The sequence below is a fragment of the Condylostylus longicornis genome, unplaced genomic scaffold (assembly GCF_029603195.1).
Source record: "Condylostylus longicornis isolate FDR11 unplaced genomic scaffold, ASM2960319v2 ptg000022l, whole genome shotgun sequence".
Taxonomy (NCBI): Eukaryota; Metazoa; Arthropoda; class Insecta; order Diptera; family Dolichopodidae; genus Condylostylus; species Condylostylus longicornis.
The window spans coordinates 3,952,347-3,971,218 of NW_026577991.1; the positions used below are offsets into that span (position 1 = coordinate 3,952,347).

At 24.5% G+C, this 18,872-nt stretch overlaps 1 protein-coding gene across 2 annotated transcripts in view; it reads left to right on the forward strand.

The window, feature by feature from the left end:
- Nucleotides 1-18,872, forward strand: part of LOC129606866 (uncharacterized) — a 56,286-nt gene that overhangs the window by 14,144 nt on the left and 23,270 nt on the right. The window contains exons 2-3 of one of the 2 annotated variants that reach the window (XM_055517476.1): nt 10,706-11,655; nt 14,257-14,554. In XM_055517476.1, the coding sequence (XP_055373451.1) occupies nt 14,539-14,554 (16 nt within the window). In that variant the 5' untranslated portion in view covers nt 10,706-11,655; nt 14,257-14,538. The remainder of the gene's footprint in view (nt 1-10,705; nt 11,656-14,256; nt 14,555-18,872) is intronic. The other variant, XM_055517474.1, reaches the window with a different exon arrangement.

An 18,872-nucleotide genomic window follows, 5' to 3' on the forward strand; every position in this document is an offset into this window, starting at 1 on the left:
AAACAAGAATAATCCTCGAAAATACAATTTTAAAACCACACTCAAACACATAAATTACCTGCAAATATAAAACTAAAAATTAACTAGGTCAATTATAATTTGTCTGTCAGTTTGAGCAAAATATCTATATAAGATATACAAAAATAATATTATACTTTCAGTTGTCATGATACATTCAAAAAAAAAGAAATTCAAAGAAATTGAAATTTTGAATACAAATCTAAACAGATATTACTAGGGCTACAACTAAATCTTTATGATGTGCATTAAAAAAAAATTTTTTGAAAAATATTTTTTTTACACTTGAAAACTTTTAAAATATTTACGATTATATTAGATATATACCCGGAGCACCTACCTCTATAATCTGATGAAAAATATATTTTACGGAATTCGTTTCAAATATCCTTTATATGTGTGTAGATTCTAAAGCTTTTGAGCCTTTTTTTTTTTAAATTTACAATGTAAAAGATTTATTTACACTGACAAAAATATTAAGTTTAATATAAATAAAATTTTTTCTATTAAGGTCTAACGATTCTATCAGTTTCAATAACATTTTCAAGTCGAAAACTCTTCTTGTTTCGACTGCATTAAAGGAAAATTTAGAAAAAGTTTCATTTTCTTATACCTTTATCTCTATCTAATTATGATAAATTCGTATTTCAAACAAATTTAAAATATGAAAATATCTGAATTTATATCGTGTTAACAGAATATCTCGAATCACTGCAACATTTCAAAATCCAAATGTCTACTTCAAACCCATATCATTCATCGTAATTTCGATTTCATTTTCTGCGCTTCCCCGTTGGTTCAACGTTAAATACCTGTTTATCTTGAACCTGTCAACAAATCAAGTCCCCGCTTCTCTCTTCTTTTGTCTCAAATACAACCGAAAAATCTTCCTTTCTACAATTATAATTGATAGTTATAAAATGAACTGTGAACGAAAAAGTTGAATGAATAAATTGAATTTTAAAATTAAAAATCTGAAAATATTTTTCTCAGTACCTACATACTCGTATAAAATTGTATTGTGTATACACTAAAAACCAATTTTTAATACAATAAATATTGGACATCATAAAATTTTTTCCACAAATAAAAAAAAAAATTTATACGAAATCAAATAACAACAACAAAATAAATATTGGGTTTTTTTTCCCCATTTTGTTACAAAATTTATTCAAAAGTAAACATAATTTCGTGCAAATATTTAGACGCACATATTATTATGTACATAAATATATGTACATATACACTTATTGTTATACTACATGGTATAACAATAAAACAGTTTATAAAACTATGATTTTGTAAAAGGATTTTTGTTTATTTTCTAACCGAAAATATAAAAAAACAAAATTGTATCTTTCTAAAAAAAAAAAAAATAAACGAAAAAAAAATAACCTAAAAAAACTCTTTTAATAATTTTTTTTAAGGAAAAAAAACAAAATTGCTGATTTAATATTTTTAAATTCATGACAACGCGAATAAAATATTGTAAATAGACATTAGGATAACATAGAGGATAATGTAGACATATAGGGAGTAATAGTAAACATTTCCACTTAAACTACACAATATATAGAAATTTACAAGAATTTAAATTTCTAAATTTATCACAACTTAGAAATTTACAAGTGATTATTGCCTTATTATGAGGCGTCAGAAAGGTGGATAAAAAAAAATATTAACGGGAATACGAATTACATAAATCTTTTTTAAATTAATTAAATAAAATTTCTGGATTCTTACTGCCTGTTTTATGCATTTTGTTACGAAAAACTCAGTTTACAAAAATTGGTATCTGCAGCTGAACAAGCGATAGTCTTCAATACTAGAAAACCCTACAGAGAGCTTCTTCTCGTTTCGTTGCCTAATATTTCTTTTATTTCTGTAAAAACTAATGGCTATCACATGTTTTGATATTTGTCATATCTGCTGATTGCTATCACCAATTACATATACTTTAAAATATAAATTATAAAAAGTTATGCAAATATTAACGAAATTATGTGTTTCCTCACCAATATCGGGATTGAAACAAACAAATCTCAATTATTCGTAATAATTATCGATAAATCCCTTTTCTATAGTAAACGTTAATTGAGTTTCTGATTGCACTTCTTGAATCAGAAATATCACCATTATTAAGTGACCATACATGTGTGGAGTGTGCATATTATTGTTGCCATATTTATTATCATACACATAAATTTATGAATTTTTGCAATGCTAATGCATTTATATATATTCAAAATACAACGAAGTATATGAAATGACTGCTGAAATCAAAGTTACAAAGTAGAGATTGAATTCCCCATTTGATTGATACGGTTTTTAAATCCAATTTAAAAAGATACATATGTTACATTAAAACAAATTTGTTATTAAATCCTTCAAATTTCAATTGATAAATTTAACTTGTTGACAAGTTGATGTTCTTTCATGATAATTGCAATAAAACTTCGATTAAACAGAATAACATTTCTGACGGTTTTACAAATTCTGCAAAATAAATCTTTAAATTTAATAGATTCCTTATAATTTCAGTTTCAACTGGCACATAATTTAAAATTCATTATGATTTTAAATATAATTTTGTTGTCAAACAAACTAAAATGTCAGCCTAATATATTTTTGACATTTTCAATATATTATAAGTAGGTACCTACATTATTTTCATTGTTTATTATTTAAATTACAAATTGAATAGAAAATGCTTTAGGGCTTTTATAAGAAAATATAAGCAAAAATATATTTAAATTTAAAAAATAATCATTATACATAAAACCATACATATGTGTCGTATATTAAATCAATTGATTTAATTTTCGTGATACGTCAGTTATTCAAACATATTTAAAACGAATCTATTATTTAATTTTGAAATTAAAAATAAATATAATTTATTATTTATTGAACTTATACACATACATACACGTATATGTAAGAAATATTATTTTACTCAATAATTAAATTAAAAAACAACCTAGGAATAAATATTTTCAAAAAATTAATTAATTTTTGTTTTCGATTTTTTTTATAAAAAAAAATTACAAATTGTATATAAAGGGAACAATTACAATAACAAATCGCATATAAAGGGGAATTTACTCTCCCGTTAATATATCTGATAGTAAAATTTAACTTGTAGCAGTCAATAATCTATTTATTGTGTATGACTAGTATGTCATGTCACTCACATGTATAATGAAAGAGAAATATGGAAATAAAAAATGAATTCTTTTTTTCTAACAAGAAATTACACTTGGTTCTGTTTATTTCTCCAGTCTGATTTAGAAAATGGTGTGTCTTGTCTATCGAAACTCAGCTTCTTCTTTTTGCATTGAAGAAAGCGTTCAGCGTTCTGCGAATGTTTTTGAATCGTAAATTTATTACGATGAAGAAATTATAATTGTATAACATCCCAGTAACAGTTACCACGTAATTGGACATTAATGCAATAACTAAATTCAAATTAATTGCTATAATAATTTCAGCTACTATCAACAGTTAAATTGCTGGTTTTAGCACAACACAAGTCCAACTGTTCCAAAAGAAATGTATGTACATAAAAATCGAAGTTCCGTCAAAATGTTAAGGCTTAAAAATCTTATGAATTATAAAAGGAATTTAACCAAAATAATGTGTACTTCAATTGTGTTTCAAAACATACCAATATTAAAAATGAATCTCTTACCTACATCAACATGCCAGTTAACCGCTTGTAAATACAAGAATACCAATAAGTGATAAAATCAAAATTTCTTGTTTCAAATATTGCTTTCCTGCTAACATCGCACCTGTTGTTCTTTACAGTATTACACACACAAAATAAGTTTTCTTCCAAACTATCAAATTACCACAAACTCTTTACAAATTAATTTATTTTTGTTAACAAGTTTTTATTTATACACCAAATTGAAAATCACGTTTTTATCTAAAGTTTTTTTGATTTTACGTGCTAGAAACCAAACTGAACCAAAAAAAAATAAAGTTTTCAGTTTTCTAATGGATAACAGTAAAGATTTTTAAAGTTTTTTTTCTTTTACAACTTTATACAAAAACATTTTCAATGTTACAACAAACGATAACTGTACAATTGTTCAAACATTCTGTTGTGGGAATTTTAGTTTTCCCAATTGTTCAAAGACAATATCATTCGTCCAATATTACATATTTATTATTTTACTTTAATTTTTTTCCAGAATTTTAAGGATACCAAGAGTAAACTCTACAAAATAATATTTATTAAATTTTTTTCCCTAAGAATAAACGGAAATATGCTGCGTAATCGAAAATACAAATTATGGTGACTGCCACTAATAGTATTGCCGTTTCCATTTATTGTTTGTCAAACTATACCTTACTCTTTAGGTTGAAAACAGAACAAGAATGATTTTACGTGGCGAAATGTCAGAATTTATATAGAACACATTTTGAAAATGACATCCCAGTTTATGTTTATGTTGACTTGAGAAATTGTCGTCACGAATTTCACTAAACATTTGATTTTCTTGTTCCGCTCTTGTAAACAACGGAAATTGTCCGCCGCTGCCGTTCATCGCTTTGATTATGTTTTTAAAACAGAAAAATCGTTGACATTTAAAGTTACCTGACGATTCAAACCCTTACTACAGTCTTTATATTGTAACATGTACTTTCTATTGTTAAATGTTTTAGATGCCAATTACTAAAAAAAAGATCAAAGAGAAATATTACAAATTAAAAAAATTAATTCATATTCTTGCTTTTCTTGTAGCTCTACTAAAATTATCAAATGCCAAGAACAGTAAAAACTTTCCATATAAACTTTCACCTATGTATATTATTAAACAAAAAAACAATTTAATTCAAAAGGTTTAATGGTCTGGTAATGATTGTTTTATGTTAATGAGCCGTAATATTCTCATATATACACACATAGATGCAATATATAAATGCTGTAAGGTGTTAAAAAGTGAGTTTAGAACAAAAATACTTTTTTACTAATTTTTTCTCAAACACATTCCATAAGCTTTTCAAAAAAAACAAGAAATACTCTGTTTAATGTGGAAAAAAATTTATATTTTGTTTACATAGAACACTACCACCTCTTAACACAATATAATTGCATATTCCAGAGCAAATTTCTAAACAACAAAAAAAGCAAGAAATGTTAAAAAGTTTAAAATTGTGCAAGAAGTAATTCTTGCACAATTTTTAAATTGCATGTAAATTTCAAAAATAACCTGAAAATTTTTCCACCTGACAAGCAGTTTATTTAAGAATATCGAACGCTGCGATACACACATATATAAAAAGTATACACGTGTACTCTTAAGTGTCACTACTGTCAAATATGTAAAAAAGTACTTTTTATATCGTTGGATGTGTTCTTTTTCAAAAGTTTTATTTTTACATTTAAGAAAAACAACTTTTTATTTTTTTCAATTTAAGAAAAAATGTTTTCTTTTTTGAGAAGTTTTATATAGTTTTGTATATTAAACGCTTTTATGTTATACAATTCAAAAGTTTTCTCATTCTTGAGTAGAAACCTCATAACTGAAAAATATCACGCAATTTATTTCGATTACTTTTTTTTAATTTTTCGAAGTTTTTGAATTGTGATTTTGAATTTCAAGGTTGTGAAGATTTTTTTTTCAGATTTTTTTTTTTTCAGTCGGAAATAATAATTTTGAACCACTTAATTTTAGAAATAAATGATTGCTTCTAAGAAAAGCTCATTGAGTTAAAAAATTGCCAATCAAAACCAAATTAATTAAAATTCGTCCAATCTGCCGGACAAAAATAAATAGTCCGTTTTTAAAAAAAAATCTCCAAAACGGCAACTCTGATTGAAGCGTGACAACGGAACAGAACATGTGCGCCATCCATTTTAGGTGAGTTTTTTTTAAATAATAACGTTGACAATACATACTTTGAAAAAATGCTTTAATAAGGCGCGTAAAAATTTAAAAAAGTTGTATTGCTTATGTGGTATTTTATGTACATACATATATTGGAAAATGATATTTGATTATTTAGAAATAAGAAAGAAATCGGTATATTTTGCGTCAGATGGAATGGATTTCAAAGTTTTCCAAAAACACAAAATATAAAAATTTTTAAAATTTTTATTCAATTTGGATAAAACATAATAAGCACGTAATATCAAAAATTTTAGTTTTGATTCAACTCAATTTATTGTATTTTAAACAAAATTTAAATTGAATATTAGAAATTTGTGGCTGGGAATTCAATAAAATCATATAAGTACATAAATTGAATGCATCTAAAATATAAAAAAAAAAATTAAATAGAAACAGAATGAAATATAAGAAATCTGTATGGATATAAACTTTTCAAAGAAGAGAAATAACCTGAAGAATGTTTCAGACAGACTTAAGAGCTTTGAGTACACCAATGTAATAATTAAAATGGAAAAATGAATGCAGACTACCATTTATCATAATAGAAAAGGCTGAAGCTATCATCTCTTTTGGAACAATTTACATTCATATATTTAATGAATTTGTGAGGTTCGTATTTTTCCACAGGAATAAGGTATGTATTGAAAAGTAGCATACAAAGTGAACTCGAAAATAGGTGTTTAGTCAAAACTTGTGTCGCATATCTGGGCTGGAAGAATAACGAGTACTTTTTAGTACCTCATTAAAAAACAAAAATCAATATGATGTTAGATAATGAGAAAAAAAATGAGATAGGTTTTGAACTGAGTAGATGTGCTAAATACTTCTAATTGTACTCATAAAACATTTCATTGTATTCTTGATTCAGTTTCCTTTTTATTCCGTTACATCACATTTTAAAATATACAAGGTTTCAGTTTACTTATTGTCATATCCACAAATTACTTTAACAAAATAGCTAGTATCCTTTTAATTTTTTTAGCTAAATCATATTACGAAAAGTTTCTCTTCAATTTGTTTTTCGTTATTCAAAAATATTTTTTGAAATTCCTTTAAAAACGAAAAATTCATAATATGAACTTATTTGCTTTAATTTAATATGCAATGGTTGTATTTTAAATCATCAAAAGAAAAAATATTTTTTTTAAAATGCATTTGCAATAAAAAGACGCTAGAAAATTTCATATTCAAACTGCACTTTAAAAAGAAGGAGGAGAGCGAGGGTTTCCTTTAAAAATTGTTAACTGTTACCTACTATGTTTATATGTATATGGAACATATGCAAACGTAAATTTTCAATAATATAAAAAAATTGAATCATAATATTATATACCTACATATTGTGCAGATTTAAAAATTTTATATTTTTGAGTTTATTTTTAAAGAAAACTTAAAATATCAAAAAAATAAACTTGATTTTTAACTGGACATGGAATTTGTACACAATGGAATGAATAGATTTTCAAAGTTTTAATCAAAACGTATTTTTGTATATGTTGGTAAAATTTAACATTAATCATGGGTATTGGAAATTTGCATAATTTGAGCATAATTGTATGTACGATTGCACGATAGAGAATACAATTTTCCTTAACAAAATTGATTGCATTCAAAGTTTAAGTTATTGTATTTTTAGAAATTTATACAAAAATAACTTAAAGTGTTAAAATAATAAAAAAATCTGCATTTTTAAAATGATTTAAGAAGAATATTACAACACCTTTTGTAATACTCTGAAATTGTTACAACATGTGGGTTAGAAAAAACTTAAAATTGAATTTAAAATCTCTATGAACTTTTTAAATTTTAAAAAAAAAATTTTCCTTTTTTTCTGTTAAAAATATTTTTATTTTTCTCTTATTTAAGCGATAATTTTATAAAATTTAAGAGTGGTTATCCTTTGAAATGGGGAAAGTTATGAGATTTTAGAAAGAGCACAGTTAACGAAGCTTATAATAGAGCACATTCATATATATGTATAAAGTAGACAATAGCCCTTACTCTTACCTAAATCAAATTTCTCAAAAATGCTGTACGATTTTTCCCCTGTGAACTTAAACGAAAATTATAAAGAAAAATATCCAAGCCCACATAATAATATTTTGAATTCAAAACAAATTAATTTTTATACCTGAAATAAAGCATAAAGCACCTACATCATTTTATTGTCCATGTTTTTGTTTTTTTGTTGGATCATATATGATTTGTGACAAGTTAATTTTTTACACCTAAACAAAATCAGAAAGGTTATACTAATTTTCTAACTATTGAGAATATTTAATAGATTTTTTTTTAATTTTAAATTATGTAATTTTGTATATTTTTATTATAATTTTAAATTTTAATAATGGGATTGAAACGGATAATATTTAATTTGTTTCTCAACTATCTTTTCAAAATTCACAACTACATTATGTATGTACAACCATTTTTTATCCAAAAGGAAGCAAAACTTTACTTTTTATTTAAAAGTTCAAGAGAATGCCTGCAACTTATAACTAATTAAATATAATAATAATTATTAATTTTATAATAACTAAATTATTAAAATAATTAATTACTTATTACAATAAAACTCAATAAGTAAGTAATCATCACAGTAATTGACAAGTAATTAGAGTAGAATTTGGCTTTTGGCATATGTAATTTTGTCTCATTCGCTCTCGGGTTCATGTAACACAAAACTTTTATTTTAAAATTTAATTTCATTTATATTTTACCATTATTTTTATTAAATATTTTATTTTTAGCCATTTTTCTTAAAAAATGTAAGAGTTTTACATTTAATTAAATGAAGAAAATAAATGCATTTCATAATATTAAACGTAAGTGAAGCATTTAAAATTCCATTCAAGAAAAATTTTAAAATATTTCAATTTACTTAAAAGAGAACACAAACAAAAAAATTTTCATAATTTTGATTCTCTTCTTATAGATACCATTACCATCAATATGTCAATTTACCTTCAAAATTACCTTTACAGTTTTTTTTTCGCTATAATTATGCTATGGATTGAAAATTGTTTCTATCTACTTTGACAATTTTTATTATTATGTCAAACGTAAAAACTTTAAATTTCTTTTTTTTTTTTTTCAATTTATTTTTTATAATTCTCCTACACGTTTCTTTTTCATATTTCGTATTTGAAATGGCTTCTTAAGAAAATGAAAATTAATTTTCATTTCAACATTCATAATAATTTGTAATAGAATAGAAAATTTGAATAAATATATGTTAAAACAGGTCAAATTTAGTAATTGAGGCAACAATAGGATATACTGAAATAATTTGATCGAAATAAAGAAAAATTTTCGTAAAACAGCGGAACATGTATATGATACTCGGACACTGAAACAAATCGATAAAAAAGAATAGATAAAGCATTTAAACAATTGACGTAAATTCTTATTTTACAATCATCTATATTTGATATCAAGAGTCGATAAAAAAAGAATAAGATGTTTCGAGTTTTTGAAATTTTGCGTGTATTTTAATGTCATGTTTGTTCATTATGTGCTCATACCTCAATTTATTCATTTAACTCCAAAGACACAACAACTGCGGTTGAACTTTTGCTTTTTATGTAACTCAAAGTGCATAATTTGAAAATGCTTTCGCACACAACGATAGTCAAATTATTACAAAAATTTTCCTTTTATCCATATATAATTTAAATTAAATTGATTTAAAACCAAACACTTTATATTTTTAAAGATTCTTAAGATAAAATCCTTTCAGAATTCTTATATTTATTTAACTTAGAACTCCTTTAAAGTTCTCATACAATTTCCTAAATAGCCTCAATAATAACGTTTTGGCACCAATCAAAATATAAAAACAAAACAGAAATTGCATATTTCAAGACCATTTTTTTTATTGTTTCTATTTTCTATACAATTTTTTTTTTCTTTTATAACCATAAATGACCCCAAATAACATTACCCATAGTAACTGTTAACCTAGTAAAATATGATACCAACTTTTATTGTCTTTAAAAGAAAATGTCCAATTCTAGTAAAATTACATGTATACATGTATTAAGGATATTTGACACACAAAATGGTTTATAAAATAATACACGTATAAAGTACGTGTCCTTAAAGCTATATGATTTTCCTAATATTATTTTAGGTTGTTTTATGTTGTTTTCGTCCTTTCTCTATGTATATTTTTGTGTGCCTAAATAAAGGGTGATTTTTAAGGTTTATTATTTTAAAATACTTTGAAGCTGATTCTGTTACTATTGTCAATTTGAATCGAGTCAGTTTGGTATGAATTTTTATCATGGGAAGACAGACTGCCGCTTTAACAATGCTTTTAATGCGTTGACCGAATAATTCATTTCACGCTTTCGAGTTTTCAAATTGTTCGAATACGTGAAATATCTTGTTTGTATGGATTGGCTGCTATCAATTTTATTCGTCATTTGGACAAAACAATGTTGAACTTGTAATTTATAATATTCTGACGGGAAAATGTAGAACAGACCACCTAAAATGGAATTTGTTTTGCCAACATTTACAGAAAATTAAATTTTAAATGTAAGCTATACGCTAATTGATTTTGGCAAAAAAATTTGCAATTTTCCCCTCCTTTTTTATAAATTTAAAACTCAAATGCTTAAAACATCACCCTATACTATAATTTATTTTGCTCCAGAAAACCAGAAATATTTTTTTGTTTCTTTAAGTTTTGTTTCTTTTCTTTTTTTTTACAAATATCCTATGACAAATAATCCAAAAAGGTAAAATTTGATTTTTTTCTTTCTTTATTTCAATTTTAGGACTCAAGTCTTCAGGACTAATGCAATTTCAATATACATACACTTGAATAAAAAATCAAACACATAGAGAAGGAAAAAAGAACTTATATTCGAAGTTGAAAACAAAAGGGAAAACAATAAAATAAATCAGAAAATAAAAACGAAAATTAAAAAGGAATAGGAGAAATATAATGTAAAATCGAAGAACCAGAAAAAATAAGAGAAAATACTAGAAAATGTTAAATTTCGTTATGAATTTCTATCTATCAATAGCAGAAATTTATGCTAAAAAATTAAGATCTAAAAAAAGGACATCGTTATAAATAAAAAAATTTTTACATAAAATCGAAAAATATTTGTACATATATATATATATACAGGAAGCACAAAATAGAAATGGAATTTTGTACATAAAACATAAATGAATTCATCTCTCATCATGGGAAGCAAACAATAAAACAAATATATAAAAATAATAACAACAACAAAAGCAAATCAAAGAAAAAATATTTTTTTAACTTTCATACATACTTATAGGGGCAATCAAAATTCATTTGAAAAAAAAAGGATGTTAATAAATTGCAGTAAAAATAAGGACATCAAAAAATCTAATAGAAAATAATAAATCAAAGTAAAACAGAACCAATACACACACATATATATAAAAAAGGATAACATACAAAAAAAAACAAGCCTATATTAAAACAAAAACAACAAGGGAAAAAAGGCTAAAATATTTACCAAACAATTATAATCATATTACAAATCAAATTCGGTATATATACGAAGTTGTAGCTGTAAGAAGTAGGAGTAGTACGAATAGGATACGCATCTATAAATTTTTTATATATAAAAAAAAATATTTAAACATATAGCAATGGATGGAATAAATCGTAGAAGAAGACAATCTGGTGATCCATGTAATTGTCTTAGGCCAGCAATTAGAATATGGGGTTTAATAACGGCTGTTGGTAAGTTAAAAATTTTTTTATTAATATTTTATTCTAAAATTTATATATATATGTTCACATGTACTTAATAATTTTAGTAAATATAAAAATTTTATTTTAATAAAAAAAATTTGATTGGAATTATATTGGCGCCTATGGCTGCCTCAAACAAAATTTGATCAATTAGGATAAAAATAAGTTTTTTGAAAAATCAATTAAAATTTAAAAGTATCCATTTAATAAAGAGGTAGTTAATAGATTGGGGACGGAAGTTACCATTAGAATTTTTGTTATTCTAAGAATATCGGATGTTCGATTTTTCTACTATTGGACAAGACTTTAGGTCCGAAGACGGTTTAAGCATTGCCGTGAAGTGTTTTGCTGACACAAATCAGAAAGTATCTCAGTATTGCAGTTTGTATTCTGACATGACACAGTTGTCTGCCAGATAAAATTGCTAAAAGATTGGAAATTCTTTCGTCGAAGATTTTCGGGTTATTTACATGACAGTCGACACTATGACACATGTCAAATCCTCCCTTCTCTTGTTAACTAACTAGTTAACTTAATCAATTTTTATTAAAAATATTTAATTCCATTCTTATGTCACAAAAGCAATACTACATGTTTATAATTTAATTACAACTTTCTTCTTATTTTGTATAACAAATACTCAAATAAATATAGGCATATACGTACTATGATGAAAATTTACAATAAATGTACATATATAAGTATATTCGAAAGAGACCAGTCATTGATTTTAAGACATAAAAATTACTTGTTTCATTAGAAACTTAGTCCTTTTTAATTAATAAGTATGTAAGCCCACACATTTAATTTATTTTTAATTGACCATATAATAATGAATACACTAATTTAATTTAAGCTTAAAGTCCTTTTCTTATTTTTAAGGACATGTTCAATTTATAATGTGTGTAAATAATCTATTTTGTATGCTATTATAAATTTTTACATGTATAGGTACGTGTAAATGGGTGTTTATTTATTTTATGTGGGTGTATGGATGTGTTTAATAGCTGACTATTAAATATTGAATAAAATAAATATAAAAATTCCATTTTATCATTTTGGGTAATTAATTTTTCATTTAAGATATACAAGCATTTTTTGTTCTTCGCTGTATGTTTATGAAAAATCCTTTTTTTTTTTTGTGTGTTTTTTGATAAGTGGGAAGTAATCCTTGTTAAGAATTTACAATGTTACTTATACTGTTATACATAGTAAAGGTTATATACATGAAATTTTAGCATTTCGATAGTATCGGACAACATTTTCTTATTATCTTAAGATTGATTTATTATATAAAATTTTTGAAAAATATATTTATTATATTATATGTATAATAAATGTTATAACATGGATATCATATGATACTCTTATATGTATATTATTATGGTTTATATAATTTCATACTCTCATATGTACATATATGAATGTGGGTATATATAATTAATTTTCCATACCAATTTTCTGATAAACTTCTAAATACCCAAGATATTTATGTATAAGAAAAATGATAAAAGTCAACATAAAACAGGGGAAGAAGTCAAATATTCCCATTATTTATACATTATACTTTTGATATATTGAAAAACATACGCAGAATTTCTTTTAAATTTATAAATGTGTAGGTATTCAACCTTTCTTAACAAGAAAAAGATATATATTTTGTATTTCATACGCTTAGGTGTATTTTCTTATATTTTAAACTCAGTAGGTCAGTAATATTATTTTGATGGCTTAAAATACACACATATAATTAAAAATGGGAATATAGCATTCTATATATTTATATACACGCAATGTAATAAATAATAAATTTACTTAAGAATTTCATATTAATATGTATGTAACTACAAAAATTCTACGAATACTATTTTATCGAAGATAAAAATATTATACAGCTATTTTTTTATACCATTAATTGAGAATTCCATGAATTTGCAGTTTTATAATAGAACAAATGGTTAAAGGTTAAAATAATATACTTAGAATTAGATTAGTAAATTAGAAAAATAAATAATATGTGGATCAGAATGAATGTTACAAAGAAAAATATTATATTTAAAAAAAAACGCGGCTTTTTACACCAAAAAAATTACTTTTATAATTAGAGGTTTTTGTTATTCCTACAGTATAGGTTCAAATTTACAATTTATGTTGTAAGCTCTGAAGTTTTGTAATTATCTACAATAACACATAAAATATTATCTGAAAATAACGCATGAAACCTGTACTTGATCCTATAAGTCAGGGAATAACTTTATACTACCAATTTTAACAATAGTTTTAAATATATATTATTACTTTCGAAAATCTGACCGTGATCCCTTCATATATTTTTAGCGTACATTATGTACATATATACCAATTCCTTATATTATGTAAATTCAAATAAATAAATCACACAGTAGAATAGATAACATTATTTGATAATAACTGGAACTAAATTTTATATTGAATCTGTATTTTATGTAGCAAAAAATTTACTTGATATGATTTTTTTTCTTTTATATTATTTTTGATATTTAATGTGCATTTACAAATTCAATTTTCGATTTATAATGTTTTAAAAATAAATATTAATTTTAATTTTAGATGCTCTTACACAAATTTGAATTAACAAATGGGAAATCAAGGGTTCCTGTAATTTGAACAATACTTAATATGTATGAATCGGGTTAGTGGATCGTATATTCATAAATTACTGCTTAGGGAAAGAAACAGTACTTCACATTGTGTAAAACTATGAGATATAAAACTACACGTTCATATTTAAAACTACATATTCTATACGACTATGAGTACACTTGCGAGCATGAGATTTTAGATATGTATGGCTTCAATAGATCAACTGTTTCCTGCACGGTTTAAATCTGGATGAATATTCTTTCAGGTGGGATAGCACAATTAAACTTAATGGCTGCAATAATATAGTCAATCAAGTGGATTAAACTAATGTATATCTCTTTTTATCTTTCGCAAAGTCAGGCTTTTTCTTTAAAATATGTATTAAGTATGTTCTTAATTTTAACTTTCAAGGTATTCCAATTAGCATTAAAAATTCCACTCCAACAAACTTAGCAATTTTATATTTTTATTATTTCAGATATGCCATATAAGTTACCAATTTAGGTACCCTAAAATCAACAAAAACAACTTTATCCATTTGTGGTTTTTTTCATTTTATTATTCCGAGGTTACAATCTCTACTATAATATAAACATGTTAACGAACTCTACAAATTACAAGGCTATAAAATTATTTTATTTTCTGTTATGCACCTATTCTAAATATACACATATAATATGTGTAACACATCTTGTATGTCGATAGCTAGATTCATATTGTAATAAGTATGTATGTATACACATGGGCATATTAAAAAATACAAAATAACAAAATTTATATCAAGATTTTGTGCTTCATACAATATGTATGTTACAAAATATTTGTAGATCCTTTTCTTTTCCTCTCTTTTATTATGGAATTTCCCATAATTTCATCATTCAAGTCTAGCGGTTTTTATATTGTATATAACTGATGATAGCCTAGAAATGAGCATTAATACACAAAATATATAAGAAAGTAACAAAAAACAAAAAAAAATTCTATAAACTCTTACTCCGATTCTACTTTCATTTGTATTTTTTTTTGGTTTTTTCTCTTATTTTCCATTTTATTTATTTTGTTATATTTTGTAAGTTTTAACTTGTCAACGGTAAATTTATTTTATATCCTTTTCTCTTATATATTTATTATTATTATCCTTGCTTTTATTCAAATATTTTATGTATTTTTATACACGTATGTATAAAGTTATCAATATCAAATGCAAATGATGTAGAAAAAAATTGATAATTGAGATGAAAAATTTAAAATGCATTTCAGGATTTTTTTTTTTTTATTGACGTTGAAGGAAATGTGATAGAGATAAGATGAAATTCTTTAAAATTTTAACAAAAGAATGAAAAGCAGAAAGGAATATTTCTGGTTTTTTTTTTGGAAGGCTATTTGAAAAAGAAATGATTTTAGATAAAAAAATTGATGTTTTGAGCATGTAGACGACTGCATCGAATATTTTCTGAAGTTTAAAATTCGCTCAAAGTTGACTAATTTATCAAATTCACAATATTCTACTCAGCTATTCAATTTACTTGAAGCTATTCAATTTAATATGGAGTACTCGGATTGAGATCCTGACAAATTGAGTGGACAACAGACGGATAGATTAAAGTACTGGAAGCCAAAAGACTAACTGACAGATAATCCGAATTGTTTCGCCAATCCGTGTATCGACTAACTAACAGAAAGGCAGAAATTTTTGTTGAACATAGCTATGTTTTTATTAAAAATTCGACTATAAAACTTGATTTGGCCATAAATGTGTTCCACAATATCCGCATACCGTACATTGGCTAGAATAATAATCAAAATCGAAAATATACATTTTTACTTTTAAAATTTGAAGTTGACTGAAATCTATCCCAAAACATATCAGAAGTTGTTAAACGTTTATATCGCTATCCTATAAGAACATGAACAATTTTTCAGTATTATTTTGTTGAAAAAGAGTTTTTCTACTAGAGCAAGTTTGTAACTTTAATATTTTGCTTACGTATGTCAGTGCTCTCGTAATTGTATGATATATAGGATTGGCAACGCTTCGTTTTTTAATTTTGAATCTTAGACCTATAAAATTTTAAGTTTTCGATCATTTATAATTTTGCAAAGTAGTCAAAAATTAAAAAATGATAACATGCAAAATAATAAGGCATAGAAATCGAAATTTAATTAAATGTTCTATGCAAAGTTTTTATGTAAAATTCTCAAAGCATTTATTTATTCACTGCAGTTATTTTTCTCATCCATTTCTTATAAAATTTTTTAATAGGATACTAAAATCATTAAAAACTAAAAACAAAAAAATTGAATTTACTCCGATCCATTTAAATTCAATTACTTACTGTATACATACCCTTTCTGCATATTTTTCTTAACTAATTTCTTATTTTACCTTCCATATTGCAGAATATTCTGAATTCCATTAATTCCCAAGGATAATGATGAAAAACTATTAAAAAAAAGAAGAAAAAAAATTACAATATTGCAAAATTTGCCACACTTTGTTTTTAGTTTTATGCTTATTTTTGTTGCAAAAATTTCATTGTAAATCTTAGAAAGTATTTTTTATTTTTTAATTTTTTGTGAATAACCGCCAAACTTAATCTTGATAATTTTAGAAACTCACATCGAATATTAAAAAAGAGAAGACATCAATGTCAATTTTGCTTGTTTTTTTTTTTTACATTAGTGCACAAGGATGAGTTTACAGAGCAAATTGGTAAAGGTATCTATGGTATATGTATGGTAGAGGCACTTATGGTAAGTGTATGAGATATTTGTCTCTTGAAATCAAAATTCTCTTACAAGAAAATACGAAATTGTTCTAATTAATTTCACTTCGTTCGAAGATCACAGCAAATATTTTCCCATAATATTTAATAATTTTAGTTTCTTAGTGAACTCAGATCCAATGAACAACATTTATTATTAATTTTTAACAACATTAAATTCAATTTTTCAATGTTTAAAAATTTTTGTTTACAATGTTATCAGTTTTTTGCATATAAAATTAAATTTAGATCAGCCTAGCTAGCTACCTATGGTACATGTATTTTTTTTTATTTTTTCTTATAAATTATTTCTTATAATTCAATTCCATAGCATCTTTTAAAATATTTTTATTCCATTACATGGGATCAAGAAAATTTAAGGATAATTTTTATTTTTTTATTTTTTTAATAAAATTTAATTAAAATTTAAAAAGAAACTTTTTTTTTTAAACGACTCTTGTCAATATTTAATTATAAGAAGAAGAAGAAGTAGGAGCATAAAAAAAGCTGAAAGAACAGCTAAAAAAAATTGTTATCTTTCATTCTTAGAGTAACTTTTAATGGAGTTCTAATTTTATAAGACTGAATACATATTATAAAGAACCACATCGCATAATATACAAAAGATATATATTGAAATTTTTGTAAAATAAAAGAAGAGAAGAAAAGTTTTTATTATATAATATAAAAATGGCGGTTATATATGTATAATTTTAACTTTCTGTTACAGTAAATCCGAATACAAAAAGCTGAAATAAGAAAAAAAATAAATTTAGATCAAATAAGTGGCTTGTAAGTTAGCACGTTTCCATTGAATAAGCGAAAACACTCTTCTTAAAAAAAACTCTCCAATTTAAAGTTTGTATTCTCATTAATATATAAATTCAAAAATTAGATTATGCAACAAGCGATTAAATATTGCATTCCTTCAGGATGAGATCAAAAATTTAAAGAAGCGTTGACATAATGGTTCAATTCGACGGCTAGTTTGAATGAGCTTAGATATATAATTATGTCTTCTAAAGGCAAGACATTCGCGGTTAATTTGTTTTTGTTTTTGGAAGAATTTGGAAAAGAGTACGGTTTCGAGAACATAACGAACGGAAAATTGAAATTTTGGTGTATGAAACGAAAAGGGTGCTTTCACCGGAATAAAATATGTACTTTTATTCCGACGAAAAGGGAGTTTTTCTTTCATACACCTAAACAAAAATTTTATATTTCGGAAAAATATCAAGATTTTCAATGAAAAATTTTATTAAATTGTGACTTTGCTTTATTTGAAAGGCGAAAGGACGTGGGAAAAAATTCTGCTTCTCCATTGGCTAAATCTTAGATAATGTTAGAATTTTGGAGAAAATATGTTTGGGATCAACAGTCATTTTCTGATAGTATTATTTGTTTATTCAGTTTCGTACTAGAAAGAGGAAGACGTCGTGCCAGAATTTAAAAAATGGTTGTAGTTTCGATGCAATAATTTGAATTTTCATTTATACCTTTAAGAGGAATAAGTTTCTGGCAAAAGTTTATTTGTATATAAAATCTTAGCTTTCTATTTAACGACAATTTGACTGACAGCTTGGTATTAATAAGTAAATATTTTTTTTTAACTTTATTGGAAATCTACTGTAAATATTTCTAAAACTAAAATAATAATATTATTTATTAGGAGGCAAAAAAAGTTCATTTGGGACGTGTAACATCTAAAATTTTATGATTTTAGTTTTTATACACAGAAAATTCTCTTGTTTTTTCGCTTTTATATACACGAAAAACTAAAAGTAAATTTTATTTTTATGGAATTAAAAAATTTTAAGA